General features: G+C 43.5%; 2 protein-coding genes across 4 annotated transcripts in view; one reads left to right on the top strand and one right to left on the bottom strand.

Annotated features, from left to right (window-relative positions):
* The window catches only part of MCC (mutated in colorectal cancers), a 310,469-nt gene extending 300,197 nt beyond the window's left edge, over positions 1-10,272 (top strand). For both annotated transcript variants that reach the window (XM_018053750.1, XM_018053751.1), the window contains exons 16-17: positions 3,391-3,513; positions 5,331-10,272. In XM_018053750.1, coding sequence (XP_017909239.1) covers positions 3,391-3,513; positions 5,331-5,511 — 304 coding nt within the window. In that variant the 3' untranslated portion in view covers positions 5,512-10,272. The remainder of the gene's footprint in view (positions 1-3,390; positions 3,514-5,330) is intronic.
* The window catches only part of DCP2 (decapping mRNA 2), a 49,630-nt gene continuing 46,347 nt past the window's right edge, over positions 15,691-18,973 (bottom strand). For both annotated transcript variants that reach the window (XM_005685022.3, XM_018053752.1), the window contains one exon: positions 15,691-18,416. In XM_005685022.3, coding sequence (XP_005685079.1) covers positions 18,253-18,416 — 164 coding nt within the window. In that variant the 3' untranslated portion in view covers positions 15,691-18,252. The remainder of the gene's footprint in view (positions 18,417-18,973) is intronic.

Raw genomic sequence — 18,973 nt, 5'->3', positions numbered from 1 at the left:
TCCAGTTTCATTCTCTCGCATGTAGGTATCCAGTTCTCCTGTGACCATTTATCTAAGAAACTGTCCTTTCCCTGTTGGATATTTTTGGTTCCTGTCATAAACTGACCATATATGCATGGGTTTATTTCTGGGCTCTCTATTCTATTCCATTGATCACGTCTATTTTTATGCCAATAGCATGCTGTTTTGATCACATGGAGCACTTCTTAAAAAGTTTAATTCCTGGGTCTCAACCCAAACCTACCCTGGCACTGTTACAATTGACACACGCTTTGGAGCAGTCCTGTCCACATCACATGTGTAATGTGCATTTTCTAGTAGCTGAGAACTATTATAAGCAGGGACATTCTAAAATATCAATAATATCATTTTAATGTATATTCAGTATTTTTAGTTATTTTATATTCTTTTTTTATATTGAGCCTATTCCTCGCTGCACTGGGTCTTCGTGTGGGCTTTCTCTCGTTGAAAGCAGGGGCTACTCTAGTTGCTGTGTGTGGCCTTCTCATTGTGTGGGCTTCTCTTACTGTGGAGCACAGGCCCAGGGCGTGTGGGCGTCAGGAGTGGAGCTTCATGGCTGAGGCTCCGGGCTCCAGTGCCCACGCTCAGGAGTTGTGGCATGTGGGCCTATTTGCTCTGAGGCATATCAGGGGTTGAACCTGTGTCCTCTGCACTGGCACATGGATTCTTTGGCACTTAGCCACCAGGAAAGCCCCAGTGGGTACTGCACATTTACAGCGGTTCAAACTGGCTGTGTCTCAAGGACTCAAAGGGCTCCTGACCCTTGGAGGCTGGCATGTGGCGGCTCTGGAATTGTTCCCCCCCCCCGAGTTTAGTGTTTCAATCCAGACGAGCAACCCTGGAGGCATGGCTCTTACTGGAGGCGGCTGCCTCATTCAAACAAACACAAGTAGAAAGTAACTCGTGCTTTAGGTTTGAGTTTCAGCCTGTCTTTGTGGCTTTAAGTAAATCAGCATTGCGGTTCTAGTGAACAGTTCACTCCTGTCTGCCTTCCTGAGGCCTGAGGGGTCCTAGCTTCCAGATGTGGCTTCCACCCCCAGCCTGACCATCTCCCCCACTCCCCAGGATTGGGGAGGGTCAGTGACGGCTTCTCTTGCTTCCCTGGGTCCTGTCCTCATTGGTGCTGGCCGCTGGCCCCAGGGCAGGAAGCCCTCTGCTGTGCGGAGGCTGGGAGATCCTCACTCTTCCTCTGGAGCTGGGTAGGGGTTGCGCGTAGGGAGTGGTACTGTTCCGGGCAGTTTTATGTTACCAATTTGAGTTCATGGTTAGACATTAAATTCTCTTCATGATTTTCTTCTTCCCTTTTGCACTATCAATCAACTTTAGAATAAAAGAAGAATCAAAACAGTAACAAAATGTAGAACAAATCATTCTTCTCTCTTCTTTATAGTCAGAGGGCCGAGGGGACAGATCTTCCATGCTCTCCTAACTTTCCCTGGTTTGACAGAGGGCCCTGCAAGGCTGAGGCAGTGGTTTGGGCAGCAAGGCAAGAGCCGCACTCCCCATGGTGGGAGACGGTGCCTCTAGGCACCAGATCTGAAAAATTCCTGGTGGCTGCCAGGACCCAGAAGCCTCAGCAAACAGGAGGCACTAACAGGGAGGCTCTGCAGGAGGCTCCTGCTCTCTTTAGGGCCGGTGGGAGGAAGTCACTGGGTATGATGCTCACTTTTTCAAATATCTTTCTCCCACCATCCTCATAAAAGTAGGCCTGGATTTTTGTGTAGCAACACCTTTCTTCATTAATGAATTTGGGAAGCTGGAATTGCACTTACAGTAGCTGGGGGCAGACAAGTAAAAGATCAGATATTTGAAAAGCCAGGAGGGGTGAACCATGGCTGAACCCCAGAGCTCCTGACAGCCCACCCCCTCAAGGTGACCCCCACACACCCATCTTACACTTTACAAAAGCATCCAGAATTAGGAACATTTCAAACAACTTGAGAAGAAAATGAAAGCGTCCCATGCCCTCTTTGCAGGAGTTCAGCACTGTTGAGCATTTAGCCTTTTAGTCCGCTATCAGTGTATCAGATACTCACGTTTTTTGCAAACTTGTGGCATCCAACAGAACTCACCCTTTTCACTTGAGTGTTCAGATGCCTTTCTATTCCAGGGCACGTCAGCCTGCATTTTTGATTAACAGTGAGCATTTTAACAGAAGCGAAAGCAGATCGTAACTTAACCAGTTCCCTGGTTGTTTCCCATTCTTATCTATTCTAAGCACTGCGGAAGTGAATCCAACTGTAATCTCTAAAATCCCCAGAAGTTGCTTAGTCAAGGGATGTGTTCATTTTTTATTTTGCTAGATGCTGCCAAACTGCCTTCCAGACTCACTGTGCTCATCTACATTCCTCATACACCCGTGAGTTTTTCTTAGAGGAATGTCTTCCATAAATCCTAGTTACCTGATATGCTCCAAGGTACCAGATACCTTCAGTGATTTGTTTTCACTTTTGCCCCTGTGAAACTCTCTCAGGCATGGCACTGGGGATACACTGCGGAACAAGCCAAATAAGGTCCTTGCCATCCTGGAGCCTACGTGCCAGTGGGGAGCTTGCTGAACCGATCACACAGGCTGTGCTGATCTGTGCCAAGTGTGCCGCACACAGAGTGACACTGTGCCAGAGACGGGGGCCTCGGGAGGAGGACGGTGGTCAGTCCCATCCCCCTGCCTGTGTCCTCCTCTCGTAGGAGGGAGAAGAGGGCAATAACCCAACGGGGCACCCCAAACCTCCCAAATCCGTTACCTCGGGTCACTGTAGTAGTAAAGACCCACCAGCCTTGAAGCCAAGGAGTAGGGGGAGTCGAATGAAAGTGCAAGTTTAATTTCCATCCTTTTTAAATGTGGAAAATGTGATCAAGGACTTTCACAGAGAACCACCTTTTTCTACTTTTCAAGGTAGGCTTGTGTTGTTTTCACTGACTGAGGACCTGGCCCAGGTAGTGCCCAGGCCAGCTGTGTACTCTCAAGCCCCCAGGGGTTCGGGAGATGCTGAGCAGCTTGGAAAAGGGCCTGAGCGCAGGCCCGGGTTCTCTGGGCAGGCTGCACTCTGTTGGCCCACTGGCTCGGGTCTACCCAGAGGAACTTCTCCAGGAACTTGTCTCCTCACCTGGAAGATGAGAAACTTCCTGTATTGTTCCTTTGCGACACACACATCTCTAAAGGTCTCTATCATTAAAAAAGAGCCGACCCCAGCCTTCCGGAACCTTTCTCCCAGCGAGGTGCTGGGCTCCTGTGCCCTCTCCCCTTTGTGCCCAGTCCAAAGGCCGGAGTCCTGAGCAAAGTCACGCTCCACTCTGCCCCCGTCAGGGCAGCAGCCCAGTCCACCATCTCCGTTACTAAATGGCGTGCTTCATCTCTCCTTGATACAGAGAGAAGAAGTTAAAGGCCAGAGTTCAAGAGTTGGTGAGTGCCTTGGAAAGACTCACAAAGAGCAGTGAAATCCGACACCAGCAATCAGCAGAGTTTGTTAATGACCTAAAGCGAGCCAACAGGTACAACCTCACTGTCTATAATCCAAGTGGTTCTTGGACTTACGCACCATAATTGCTGGGAATTGACTGTGGACAATGGTGTGTCCTCCGCCGCCTCCTTGGAGCGCACTCCTCCCTAGGGCTCCACCTCCCGGTGCTCCACAGAAACCTGAGGAATCCTCTTTAAGGATGGTAGATGCCACCAACTCTGGTCCCCTCTTAGCCCTTCACGTAGGAGAGGTTCTGAGAAGTCATACAATTAAAACAAAAATCAGCCTAGGTTTAAGCCAGCATTTTCCAAACGAAACTGGCTACAGAATGTTTTATTTGAGCAGCATTCAAGAATCAGGTGGGGTACTTCAGGAAGCAGTGCTCTAAGATGGGAGCCTCAAACCTTTCAGGCTCATGACACCTTTACACTAAAAAAAAAAGAGGACCTTAAAGCTTTATTCCTTCAAATTAACTTATCAATAAAATTTGTCTGTTAGTTTCTCAAATGAGACTTTTAAAGGGTTTATTCATTTACCAAATTAAAAAAACAAACCCAACTCACTAAATGTAACACAAATGACATTTATTTTAAAAATCAGTTTTCCAGAAAGTAATTAGAAGAGGGGCACTGTTTTTACAATTTTGCAAATGTTTTTAATCTCTGCTTTAATAGAAGACAGCTGGATTCTCCCAGCTGCTTCCACAGGCAGTGTGTTTGAAACATTCTAAGAAAACCCAGCTTCACATAGAAATAAAGGACCTCACATTTCCCTTCAGAAGGCTTTGGGAGTCCTGGGCTTTGAGAAGCTGACAGCATACAGAAGGGAGGTGGAGTGCTGTTTTGGACCAGAGAGCGTGGGGAGTAGGGGTGGGGGGGTCTTGGATAGCTCAGCTGGTAAAGACTCTGCCTGCAATGCAGGAGATCCAGGTTTAATTCCTGGGGTTGGGAAGATCCCCTGAAGGAGGGAATAGCTACCCATTCCAGTGTTCTTGCCTGGAGAATCCCCAAGGACAGAGGAGCCTGGTGGGTCCCTGGGGTGACAGAGAGTCAGACATGACTAAGCACAGACAGGGTATGGAGACCTACCTAGCTCTGGGCTCAGCCCCTGCCCTATCCCCCAGAGACCTGGGTTTGGCTGGCAGCATTAGTTCACGGCCTGTGAGCACTGAGTCCGTCAGCCACAGCATCAAGGACAGCTGCCGGGGCCTATCTGTCTTCAAGCTATGGCGGTGACTTAAGATCGCAGCGTTGCAACGGATCATAAGCAGCCATGGAACAGACCTACTACTTGTATTTTCATGACATATTATTACAATTCAGCTACCATTTCAGCTCATCTATTTTGGATGTGGTTAGTTTGGACTGTTGGGTTTTAAACCCTGCCTTATGTTAGAGACGAGCCTCTAGCAGTCAGGCTAAGTTCACTGTGGTCAGGTCAAGACCTGAGTGACCGTGAGTGCTGCGACCCTTCTTGTTAAGCTGCTAAGTCGTGTGGATGTTTTTGACCACATGGACTGCAGCCCACCAGGATCCTCTGTCCATGGGATTTCTGAGGCAAGAAAGCTGGGGTGGGTAGCCATTTCCTTCAGGGGATCTTCACAACCCAGGGACTGACCTTGCGTCTCCTGCGCTGGCAGGTGGATTCTTTGCCACTGAGCCCCCAGGAGAGCCCAAGCGTTGAAATACTAACCACCTGATTTCAAATTCTTATTTCGGAGGCCCAGCGGCCTGTTCTTTCAGAGTGGTCCTTACCAGACCCGGTCACCCAGTGGACAGCACAGTGTGTGTGTGTCTCAGTGCTACTTAAGATAAGCCTTCATTCCCATTTCCCTCTGCGCCCACATAGCAACCTGGTGGCTGCCTATGAGAAAGCAAAGAAGAAGCATCAAAACAAACTGAAGAAACTGGAGTCTCAGATGATGGCCATGGTGGAGAGACACGAGACCCAAGTGAGGATGCTCAAGCAAAGAATAGCTCTGCTGGAGGAGGAGAACTCCAGACCTCACACCAACGAAACATCACTGTAGTTGGCACTTGAGCGCCACGGTTCTGTCCGTGGAGCTAGAAGCTAGCAGTCACTGAGGAGGGGGCCTCAGAGGATAGGACCTGTCGGGAGGAGAGGGAAGGCTGGCAGGTGGGCTGGCACTCTTGGCAGGGAGGCGCCCTGGACTCAGCCTCGGGGCAGCTGGCCCCGGTGAGCCGGTGTAGACTGTCCCCCTAGGCCCCCTCCCCTCCTGGGCTGTGGGCGGCGTTGGGGACTCCTGCCCCACGCACTGGCTCCGCAGGGCTTCCTGCTGCTTTCAGCACTGGCTCTGTCCCTCACCCACATTTTCTGTATCCGCGGTATAGTCCAGGCATCATCTGTTTGATTTTCCAGTCTTTGCAGCCTTCCCTCAGGCATCCCACATTTCTCCTTTCTCCTTCTAGGGAGAACTGGTGGGGGCGGTGGGGGCGGAGGGGAGGCAGTGCTCCGCATCGAGAAGAGCTGCTGCTTCGTTTCCTGCAACCAGGCTTTGGTTTTTAAGTCCCAGGTATCAACTCTTCAGGAGGTGGCTGTCACTCAGAGGTGTTCCGGGAGGTTGATCACAGGCAGATGGCACGTAGGTGTTCCTTCCAGTCCCTCGTATGTTGAGGCTACAGGTAGAGCAGTTGGGTCTGACCTCCTTGACCTCACAGTGGCGGCAGGGACGGGCAGGGAACGCTCTTTAGACAGGAACCTCCCTGTCCCAGTGCCGCCTTACTAACAGCTGAGAGTCCTGTTGATCCGTGTCAGGGACCTACACTGTCAGGAGTAGAGGCACTTTAGTGCTTCCTGACTCGGGCACCGCAGAATTGCTGTTCTCCACGAATCAAAGCTCCCCAACCTGAACATACTGATGGCTTCAGACCTGCCTCTCTCTCGAGGGAAATGCTCTGCAGCTGATCCACCTATTGAAAAGACTGCTACTGTGGCTCCAGTTCGAGTGCACCCCTGCTGTTCCAAAGGGCAGAGGGCAAGGGAAAGCTGAGGAGGCCTCCTCTTATCCCCCAGAAACATGGCAGTGGGTGATTCCGCGGGTGTCAGCTATAGCAAAATGGTGACAGGACTGGGCAGGACCAAAGTACCTGAATTCTTTCAGGAAGGTCTTCCGTTTGAAAATCAACTCTTCATCCCTTTTCTACTGTGATGTCCCTGTTGCAGTTTTTCAGTTGTCACCACCCCAGGCTGACATACATTTTAAAGGACCACTTGCCATTTTTCCTGAAGACCCACTCGAAGTCACTTAGAAGAAAGATGTTCGAAGATCTGCTTACGACCAGATTTCTGCATTCACGTCTCAGTGTCAGTGAGCTGTTCTCAGAGGCAGGACGCAGATTCTGCAGCCTTCAGTCTGACAGGGAAGGACACCCCAGCCACCGTCTGCCAAGGCAGAGTACATCCATTCCCCCAAGGAAGCACCATCCTGCCTCAGGCCAGCAGCGAGGCCACCCCGTCTTCGAACAGTCATCATCAGCTGGCCTCAGGCCCAGCTCTCGGGTGCCGCGGTCACTGCGAAGGGCCCCACCAGCTTGTTCTGTTATAGATAAGGTAAACTTTGTTCTTGTGACAATAAGTCAGTTTTTACTCTTTGGATAGTTTCATTACAAGGAAAATGTAATGACCAAAAGTGTGTTTTTAGAAAAAAAGTGTAACAGATGAAATCACGGTTTTCCCCATTTTTCCAACTTGCCCGGGGGAAACGTTCCCAAAGCAAACTGGGCTGCGCAGGGCAGGGAACAGGCGTCAGAGATGGGAGGCTCTCATTCTCACCACCGCTGCAAAGGGCGCCAGCACAGAGCCTCTACCTACCATTCTCGCTCCAAGGGAAAACAGAGCCTGCTCTTCCAGAGTCCTGGAACCCATCCCAGACGGGAAGCCTCAGTTCCTGTGTTAAGAGCCCCAGCATTACTGACCCTACTTAGCTCATTTTGAGTTTATATTTCCACATAATACTGGTTGGGTGAACACTTTCCCTGGCAAAACTGTTCCTTTTATAAATGTGTAGAATAAAAGCTATTAAATAGTTGATTACCTTTCCTTGTATTCTTCACATACTCCCCAAGACTCTTGCTGAAGGTGAGCTCACGGGCACTTGGTTATTATACTAACTGCAAGGCTTACTAAAATCGCATAGATGAAATAAAGGATTGCAGGTGCCTGGATCACTTTCTTTTACAACCTGAATTATTCTTTCTAAATAGGAGCACGTTTATATACACATCTCCATCAGACGTAAACAATGATCCTCATTATCTAACTTGAACGAGCCATTAAAAATGTTCAGATTTTCATTTTTAATTGTTCAAATACAGAGTTCAATCTCTGGCTCTTAAGAGAAATGGGCATGAGAAGAAAAAACCCACTTCCCAGTTCCGCTGGAGTACAATTTCCCACTGCTACACTGAGGCAGAATCTCTCAGAGAGAGACTTCTGCCTGGAGCTATAGTGCCATCAACACCTGCACCGATCAAATGGCTCTGATGTTCTGCCAAACCCCTCGTGCACCAGCTACTTAAGCTGCCATGGGCTGGCAGGCAGTAAGACCCCCTTTTGAGATGATACCAAAAGTTACGATTGTATCTTAAGGTTGGGATTTCTCATGCTCGCCCTACCTCACAAACATTTTATCATTGCCCATGCAGGTAGTTAACTGTTGTATATTCACTCCCATCTGCTGGCATGCCACAATTAAAAAAAAACAAAACTAAGTGCCAGTTAAAACATAGTTGGTTAATTCTCTTGTGAGGTGATGTGTAACAGGAAGTCTTCCTCTGAGCCTCTGCAGCCAAGCTTTACAGGGACCCCGGAGACTGGACGCTCTCCTACTCTGGGAGGCAATGCGCGTTAGAGCCAAGGAGACTTTCTTTTTAGGATGAGGACAGCAAAGAATCTACTGTTTCAAGAAATCTTGAAATCACCGGTAAGTGGCCTAGTTCCCACCTGCATACAGATTACTATTTTAAGTGGAAAAAAAAAAAAGCCTCATAGTTACCCATGGCATGAATTGTTTCCTATGGCCCACAAAAATTATCCTGCAGTTATTTTTAAATTCTATTAAAGATCTTAAAGCTCTCATGAGTTGGGGGTGCCATGCTTGTGTTTTAAGTGAAGTAAAGACTATAGAAGTTACCCACCTGTATTATTAATGATTTCTAATTTAAAGTTGTAAGCTTTTCCCATAAATTATTTGCAAATGCATAGCTGGAAATGTGTCTCATCCATGAAAGGATGAAGTAAAAAGATCATGTTTCCTAAGTTTACAGCCGCACCTATTTCTAAGTACAGCAAACAGCTTTTAATTAGACAGTTTTTAGAAGTCAAAAGGGGAAAGAATTCTGATGACTGCAATTTCCGAACTGAATTTAATTAAGATGCATCCCATAGGGTTGCCAAAGATTCTGTGGGAGGGAAAGAAGCATGAGAAACATTATTTTTTCTGCACCAAGGGGCCGCTTGGTAACACTATAAAAAATTCTGAAAAAAAATCAAGTAACAATTATATTTCTGTTTCTCCAATGGAATGGCCTATTTGACAGCAAAGATACTATTATAACCTTTCTCTGAGGCTTACTCTGTAGAGGCATCACTTGTTACAAAACACAAATTATGTCTTCTCACTTAAGTCTACCCAAATCCTATTCTAGTTAACTCAGATCTCATGTTCACACAGGCCAGACTGTAGTTTAGCACTGAACTTGTCACCTTCTAAATTCCTGTTTCTCATACCTGAAGTTACCTTTCTGAAGTTTGTATTCACTAGTAAATGAATGCCTTAGGCTGCCATATGGTAATTTTCCAGAACTGGCACCAGAATTATCAATTAATGTAAGCACTCAGTGGATGTTAAAATATTAAGGAACTGGAAAAGGGTACAAGTTGAATAGCAGCTGTTCACACATTCTTGTTTCCCTAATTCTTATGTAGAGAAAGATACATTTGCATACAGACAACTAGTTTTGGTGAAGGGTTACACTGCATAAACTCTCACACTGCATCTGAGGGAGATTTTGCATGTGGCCAGGAAATCTTTCCATCCCAGTAACAGCAACTGCTACTGGATAATCACACCCCTGGCCCAGCAGCACTGATTCTTTCCCAGTCAAGGCTGGTACAAAAATCACTCACCCACTAATCATCGGAAACATCAGCTCAGCAGGACAGAGCAAGCTAGAGACAAAACCCCCTCACATTCACGACCTGCTCATTCATTCTACTGCTCACTTCTGCACCGTTCTGCGAATCTAATCCATGTGGAAAACGTTCTGTGGGGTACTCACTCACAGTGCCCGTGGATGGCCAGGTGAAAGGGAGCCCCAATATCATCTGCTTCTGTTTGAACCCAATGCAAAGAGGATGAGACATGTTCACTTTTCTACTTCTAATCAGTTTTTAGACATTGTTAAGACTTACTTTGCATGTGATTTTAGTTTCCTATTATTTGAAAATGTGCTTTTAAGCCGCCTGAATGTACTGTCAGTTATTGAAGCACATGTGACCAAGTCTGCATTTGTCAGTATTGTTCTACTGTATTAAAATCTCACTTTAAGGTTGACACTTAACACTGTACCATACCTTGTAATTTTTTAGATTCTTCACTTGTATGCTTTAAATGTTTCCAGATGCCTTTAGTTTTAGCTGCTGTAAAACAGCTTTGTCTTATTTGATATAAAATTGTTTTTTAAATAAAAACTCCATTTATTTATACAGAGACATTTATAATATTTTACAAACATTCTTATATTCTGAATAAATAATTCTAATTCCATAATGTACTTTTACCTGTATTCATTGAAGGGTATGACTCTCCTTCTGCAATACTAACATTTAATGTCAAACATCACAGGTTTGGTAGTTACACCGAGAGCCCTCATCAAAGCAGGAAACTAGAAGACTGTACTGGTCAAGACAGCCAAGAGCCAAAGAAATCATCACCATCTGTCACTGATTTCTATGGGCCACCTTTCCAGATCTGGACTGAATAGGGAGTTAGTGCCTATCGAAGGATCTAGGTCTTTTTTCCTTTTTAAAAAATGACTGAAAGAGGAAATCTAACTGTGAGCTGGAAGGTCATCCATGACTATAAAGAAGGATGGTGAGCAGCTCTGCATGGTGTTTGTCAGATGTCAGTTCTCATCATCAAAGCAAAGTACCTTTGACAGTTAAGAGTGTGACACACCTTGATAACTTTCCTCTTTTATTTCTTTTGGCTGCGGCATGCAGAACGTCCCTGACCAGGGATAGAATCTGCAGCCCCTGCACAACAGGGAAGTCCTTTCTTAAAAAATTTTTTTTAAACTGCTATCATATATCTGAGGTCTTTAGCAGAGAAGAATGGTATTTCTTTGACCCCTGAGATCCAAGGACTGGAAAGCATTACATTCAGAAAACCTGACTCTAACACAAATTTAAGAAATACTGGATTTTATGTATTTAGCTCACAATATAACCTTGCTTTCAAAGTCAACAACCAAACCATAAATTGAGATGGAGAATACATACCAGTTACTTTCATTTTTTGCAGAGACATTCTACCTTTTAATATTTCTTCCTATCATATAAATATCTCACATTTGTCATTTTTTATTGGTCCAAAGAGATGCAGCCAAAATATCAGCAACTTGCAACCTACAAGTATCAGTAGCAGAAGCCAGGTTAAGGTAGTAATTAAAACTGCCCAAGCAGGCAAAATTTATTGATATTGCACTACAAAGGCTCTAAATGTAACATAATGTTTTTACAGAAAGCCAATATTTGAACAATCAACTGTAAAAATGTTTTAAAATACAAAGGAAACCCTCCATCATTCAAACTGCATTTTTTAAGATAAAAGGTTTCTCACTTCTCAACTGGTGTTATTTACATCAAAAACTTTCAAAAGAGCACAAATGTAATGACAGAGGACTTAGTTCATTTTCTCAGTGGAGAGTACAGCTGGCATTTCTAGTCAAAATTAAAGTGCAGTAATACTGCAAACATTTAAACTTCCGATTTATAAACATGAGTCGTTGAAAATCCTTTACTTATGTGATAGATAAACTCAAGGTAAATGAAAATCAGTCCTAATCTTTTCATTGAAACTGAGGGGAAAAGAGGAAAACTACTATTCAGTCAGAAAGTAAAACTACAAGGTGTACAACAGTGTTTTGGGGTTCCTTTTCTGCTTTTCCTAAATGTTTGACAATTAATCAAACCAAGCACCAAGAACTTTATTACTACTAACAGAATTATTCCAATGGTTTACCTACACAGCCTGTCTAAACAGTAAAATGCCCTAGAAGCTAAAGTAATGAAAACAGTTTCAATTAAGGTAAAAATTAAGTGTTTCATCAATTTTTTTCTACCAAATTTTGCAGCTTCCAATTTGTTCAACATAACTTAGTCTGCTAAAACCAACTCCCAAGGGAACTGTCTGAAGACTCCATATCTTCCATGAACATTACCTAGTCTCCACAGCACCAAAGACACTTCAATTCTTGTTTTGGAACTAGACCGGGAACATGAAGAAATCAATTCTTATTCCTTTTCCCATCCAAACTAATTTTGATGGTCACTTAAGTTAGTTAATACATGAACCATAATTTCATTTGACTCATCATTTTATTCTGAAAGAAGACTCTTAAATTTTCAATGACGTCAACAGGTAAAATTTAAAAAACCAAGTTGTGTGAATCAATACTCAGCAAACAGTAATTTTTAAGTATAAGCTAATAAGCAAACTTTAAAAACAATTAGAAAAAATATCTATATTGTGTGTATATATACACACCAATATATGTATATGCAAAATAGTTCATTCTCCTTCCCTCTTACTGAAGAAAAAATATCACTGACTCAGACAACAACAGCAAACTCTGGGAGATGGTGAAGGACAAGGAAGCCTGGTGTGCTATAGTCCATGGGGTCGCAAAGAGTCAGACACAACTGAGTCACTGAACAACGACATTTATAAAACGACAGTTAGGTTAGCGGTCTCCCATCCTAAATTTGAAATAAAATGAACAAAAAGTAAAAGAATCAGTTCTTTGGGCTCTTGCATTTGAAATTAAAAGGTACGATCCAAACACAAACCTAAAATGACCACTAGAGACAGCAGTGCCCTAGGACAGTAGCAAAGCGCACAAAGAGGCTCTGCAGATGCTTCTGTGCTTTTGTATCGGTGCATGTCATCCGAGTAAGACAGGAAGAGCGCAAGTCCACTGCTGGTCATCTGTCGCAAAGGCATTAAAAGCATCCAACTGACCAAATTGCTGTATAGTTACGACCTTTCTCAACTTCAGTAACAACCGACTGTGCTTTCATTTCCTGTCATCCAGTCTATTCCTAAATATCACAAAAAACACACTAAGCAATCATTTTACAAAGACCTAGCTAATCCCGTCAAGTGTGAGAAATTACTAACAATGAAGATTTGTGTCCCAAATGTTCCACACCATAGCTATAGATTGTTTTAGAACGTCAGATTCAATGAATTATAAGCACATTAAATGAAAAGGTTACATCTTACCTCCAAAAGCCCACACTTAAGAACGTTAACTAAGACCAGTCAAAGACCAGAACACTGCTCAGTTTGCCCTAGAACTACACAAGTTTCCTGTTCCCAAACCAATTTAACAGCTGTGAAATTAAAATAAACAAGCCCAGGTGTCCACAGCCCCTCCTAACTGCTCATGACCCAAGGGTCAAAGTTAAGATACAATTATTACCTATAAATTCCCACAGTGGTAGCCTGACGATAGAGATGCATCACAAAGGAAAAAACATTGTTACAGAAAGAAAAAAAATGACACGAAGGGACAGACTCAATGGCCTCTTTAAGGACTCAGGAACAACAGGTCTTCAAAGAACACTCACCAGATAGAGGCTAATCACCACAAGAACACCCCAACACCAAACAAGCAGCAAGTGACTGTTCAGAGCCGCCTTCTTCCACTGGACAAACGGGTCAAAGGCTAACAAGGGTCCACATGAAACAAAGCACAGGCCACTGCCCTCTGCATTCCACCCCTGTCCCCGGAAGGCAGCTGACCGGCAACTCCAGAGCCGACACGAGCGCCTGGTCGAGGCCAGATCCTCTCAGACTGTGCCGCCACGCTGCCGCCCTAACTCGCCCACCCGACTGCTAGGCACAGGAGACCCAAGGCAAATGGGATTTCTTTGCCGGTGATTTCCTAAGGAACCCAGATTAAAGAGTCAGTTATGAACATGTTTCTCAACCTTAAACTTGAATACTTCATCAGTTTTTTATTTACACTCCTCTGTACTTTTATGATAAAGTCTGAGCAACAAAACTGGTGGAAGCCAGCCCTTCATGTCCACTCCCAGGCAGGGGAGGTAGCTTTACTCTGCTCCCCAGCTACAGACCACCATTTCCGTAATATCCAGTGTCACGGGAAACTAGGTGGGAAGGAGCCCCACCTGGGACAAGTGCACTTTCTGCCCCGTGGGTCACTGAGAGCAGTGACTGCGACACGCGGCCGAGGGGGGCTGGGCGTGCTCTGGGCTGTGTCCCCGGAAGGAAGCAGCGTGTCAGCACTGCAGAGCGGCTGGAGTCCTGAAGCAGCGTCAGCAGGGGCAGGGCCAGAGTCTCAGACTCTGACTATGAAAGTGAGAAAGTCCCTTCAGATTTTCTGGACCCCTTGGCAGCCATACTTAGAACACAATTAAGCCCCGAGCCAGAAAATGCTTGGTAATGGCCACACATGAGACTCTGCTTCGGCTAGGCAATGGTCACATTTCCGGCCTCATGCCTCATGCAGCACTTGAGAATTGATTTCATCTTCTAAAATCTCTGCCTTCTGTTTTCCTTGCCCAGTAACTATAGCTATCTTCTTCCTTCGGGGCACTGTTTACCCTATAATAATAAACCTATCATATTTTTTGAAACTGATATCCAGAATTGCTTTAAAAGCACGAGACAGAGCCTGTACTGTCCATTTGTGATCTGCCTTCTTCAAGACAGAGGTGCACAAACTTCAAAAACAACTCAGTTCTAAGAAGAAAAAGATGCTGAGAAAGCCCATCACAATCCCATTTTTACAATTTTCAGCAATTGTACAAATTGACTTTAAAGTCTAGTACAAAATGAGGGACTCAAGGCTTCACCAAACTACCAAGAACAAAGTTTAACAAAACTTATTTTACTAAAACCCATTTACCTAGAGACAGGTACTTAAAACATAAAGTAGATTGATACCTTCAGACAGAATGAGTTTGTCTTGTTTATCTTTAACGTTACAGGAATACATGCAAGCCCCTTCCCCAGGCTAGAAAATACCTAATTCAGAATTGCTAGGTAACACCTAATTTTTCTTCAATCAAAAAATGTTAATTAATCCAACCTCTTAACTATGATTAATATGCAAAGAAAATACTGTACTGCCTCAGAGAAAACAAAGACACAATAGATGTCAATCAAAACAAAAATCTCTGAACATGTAGCTCAGAAGGCCACTGGTACAAAAATAAAGATAAAAAGCCAAGAGATATTATCATAGTAAGAAAATAACTCTGCAAAAAGCCTAATTTTTTAACTGACTTTGCTCCTTACTGTTCAAGTTAACTGTTGGAAACAAAACAAATAGCAAGGGAAAAGGTAATGAAATGTTAATTTTTTTTAATGCATACATGCACTCAGACCTGAAATTTTCTAAGACTACTACAATGTATTAAGTTTTATAGAAGAATTTAATCCTCCTAATGGAGGGATGCCATTCACTTAGACTTGAGGAGTACTTTTATATTAACACACAAAATCACTAACGACTTAAAAGGCAATACCAACCCAATCTCATAGCATAAAATTAATATTGCTATACATCTTCATTTGATACTTAATGGAAAAATAATCCAAGTTCAAAGCAGCGAGCAGTGACCACCATTCCTTTACAGCATAGGAAACTCACCTTTTCATAACCATGAAAATCCAGCTTCACTTTCAAACATCTTCAACCAAATTTCACCCATGCTACAAAAGCTCTGGTAGGTTCTCAGATATCTCCAAATGCTCATGTCTCAGGAGAACACCACTTCGAAATCTTAAAACCATTCATTTGCTAGTGCTGAGCAAAAACATGTGAAAGCATATAAAACCATACCCCTATCTTCTAGTTAAGTACAAAAACAATTCATTGAACATCTTACAAATCATTACAGTATACATAAAAGCACCTAGGAAATTTTTAAAAAATAAAAAGATTCACAGTACACTGAACCTTGGAACTAAGAATACTGAAAAAATGGATTCAAAAGACCTATTTCTCTCGAAGACATAATCTGTAATTGAAGCCAACACAACTGCTATTCTCATCTAGCTTCTTACAATGCAGCACACAGAAGTAAAGTCTTGCATATTCAGCACACTCCCTTATCACTTGATTTCTTCAAACCATGCTAAAATTTCTCAATCAAGAAATCTAGTTCTGTGCTAAGCACGGCTCTTTTCCAGGTGACCTGAACACTGAGAATCTAACACACAGGTTCGAGGGAAGAAGTGCAGCAGACGTACATGAAATAGGTACATCCAGCTTACACACTTTCTGCATAGTTCAGTCACATCACACATAAATTTTAACTCATCTTTTAACATTTTTTAAATCTCAAACTGTTAAGAGAGCTAAAAGCCTCAATACCAAAATTACCATCCCAACAATACCCTTATTTTGTCCCACCCACAGTGCATTAAATGAAGCAGCCCAATAGCAGTTTAACCAGTCAAACTACCATAATTGAAAAGAGATAATCTGTTGGTTCTTGAAAAGGCTCAACGCCCTCAGAGGCCATATTTCTGGTAACTAATCTCTTCTGCTTTAGTGTCGAGAGCTGAAAATTCCAACTCAAGGCACCAGAAAGACTGACCAAAGCACTCACTTAAACAGAAAAACACACATTCAAAATCACAAAAAAATTAAATGGTTTCCAGATGGCAATAAACGAGTGAAAACAACTCACCTGCCAGACAAACTAAGTTTTCACTCCATTAAGAACAGAAACCTGGAATGCTGGGACCAACTATAAATATGGCTCAAGGAGACCCAAGCAAAGCTGCTGTACTCTTAGAAAGAGTAGTGAAGAGCTTCCAAAGCAATCTCACAATGCGTTCTTAAAAGGTCACAGAAGGATTCCCCAATTTGTCACATTAAAAGATGCAGGACACCGGATAACCTAATCCTAACACACTGCTATAACTGAATCATCCTGCTTAGCACCAAGAGGGTGACACTTTTATTAATAAATAGATTTTCTCCTTTAAAATCAAGCCATTGAAAATCTAAAGCAAAGGAATACCAAGTGAACTCCTTACAAAAAAAGTCCCACAGGGTTAAATAGAAACCCTATTAAATAGACTATCTATACAGAATCAAGATTTCCACAATAAACTTTACAAGCAGAGATATATTTTGTGGATACCACATGTAAAATAGATTTTTAAAACCCATATGACAGACGCGTACACACGCATATGCTAACAGTCTTCCCCCCACCCCCAAAGAAACACCTTCAATGAGGTCAGAAGCAGCCCAAACACTAAAGCCCCCTTAAAGCCTTGGTGATTGTCCATAGCTTTACATAGCGAAACTCCTTCTCTAAATGGGCACTGCCATCCTTATTTGGATTTAAGAACCCTAAAGGAGCAAAACACATTCTATGAGTGAATTATACACGTTGCTTCCATGTTCTGCTCCTCCCCTAGTGTGATGATTTATCAGTACTTGGGTAAACTGCATACCCTTCCCTTTTCAGTCCATGGTCCAGAGGCTTCAATATGCTACTAAGTGTGTCAGTCTCTGCGACTGCTGCAAATGGGAACCTAACATAGCATCAGTTTCCAGAGATCAACACTGACATGCAATGTGAAACCAAGTAATGTCAGTATTCCACACATTATTTACACAGCTGTAACACAGAATCAAGCTGCACGAGAACAAAATCACACGCTCCCCAGGGGCTGGCGGTGGGGTGCTGCAGTTGTGACAGCACGGTCTCGGGGTCCCGGGCCTGTGCTCTCCCCGCTGTCCTCTCCCCACAACCTCCCAGGCCCACTGAGAGCACTCGGCGCAACTGCAACTGGAGCCGCAGCTCTGCACCACCAGCTCAAGCCCCTCTCCAGGCTGAGGGCTTTGTCCTTTAACGAAGTGCCGTGAGTTCATTTTGAACATGAACATTATATAGCAGATTCTGACTCTAAGCAAAACCTTTCAACAAAACTCCTAGCAAGGAGGGTAAGAGAACCTCAGCGGTTAGAAGCGGAGCAATGTGCAAAATGCCACCAGAGTAGATGCCCTGCAATCTTGACTTCCGTGACATTTCGGGTCTTGTATTCATTTAATAATTGTGTATTTTAAGTTTAAAATTTTTAAAATTTTCAGTATAAGGAAACTAGTATTACAATCACTGTAGTGGGAAGATGGCATATTCCCATTAACCTGGCTACTTAATGATGACTCAAACACTATTTCTGTGACCAGAAAACAAGATAAAAACCACAATCACAGAAAAAAATGCCCGCATAAAAAGCAACTTAAATTCATTAGCCAAACACTGAAAAGGTACATGTGTATAAAAGTTATAACCACATTTACAGTGCAAATTCATGTTTCTTTCTACTCTCTCTTCTGCACAGAGAACATCTCTTCAGAAACATCATCGTCTCCCTGCATTTCTTTACAACACCTGAGAAAGGTAAGGCTCAAAGAGACACCCACTCAAATGCAACACGCCTCTGATCTGGGGACTTCCACATGTGCTGCGATCAGAGGTCCAAGATTTTCATTATAGCATTATGGTCAAACTTGAAACTCAAAAAAGCTTGGGATGAAAAGGGGAATTTGCAGTGTCCGTTACATGCCACAGCCTGGCCCTCAGCATGTTCGAGCAACTGGTCTTCACCGGAGTGAGGCGAGTCATACACAGCATCTGCTTAGAAAGCAAAACAAATAAGCTCAGCTAAGAAATCAAATCCTGCCCTTTACCTTTTGTTAAGAAGGAATTCACATGCAGTATAATTCACCTTCCCACACTCTAAATCTAACCTAAGTAGAACCACCAAAATATTTTCCTTTCCCTAAACTGATATTCAAAGTGAATTTCCAATCTATTCTTATTCCACATAAACATTCAAGATCTTAATCTGTCTTTAAGATCCTTAATATTCACCTGCTTTCAAAAATGGGCATACCTTTATTCACCACCTATATTTATATTTTGTCAACATGAGAGCTTCTCCAGAGATCAAAATGTAAACATTATAAAGATTATAATTATAATATAAGATCTGTACAGATTCCAATTCAGAAAAATAAAGCTGAAGGTTACCACATCTTCAGAGAATAAATCAACCTAAAGAAAAATTCAGATTTTCAAACTCACTGTGCAACAAAACTCCAACTTATCATAGCTTGCCCCACCCCATCCCTGCCCCGCCCCTGCCTAAGTAGAACAGGAGCCTGATTTGTTTGCAACAGCAGGGTTTG

This window comes from Capra hircus, chromosome 10 (assembly GCF_001704415.2).
Source record: "Capra hircus breed San Clemente chromosome 10, ASM170441v1, whole genome shotgun sequence".
Lineage (NCBI taxonomy): Eukaryota > Metazoa > Chordata > Mammalia > Artiodactyla > Bovidae > Capra > Capra hircus.
The sequence above is the reverse complement of the archived record's forward strand: the minus strand, read 5'-3'. Positions and strand labels throughout refer to the sequence as shown.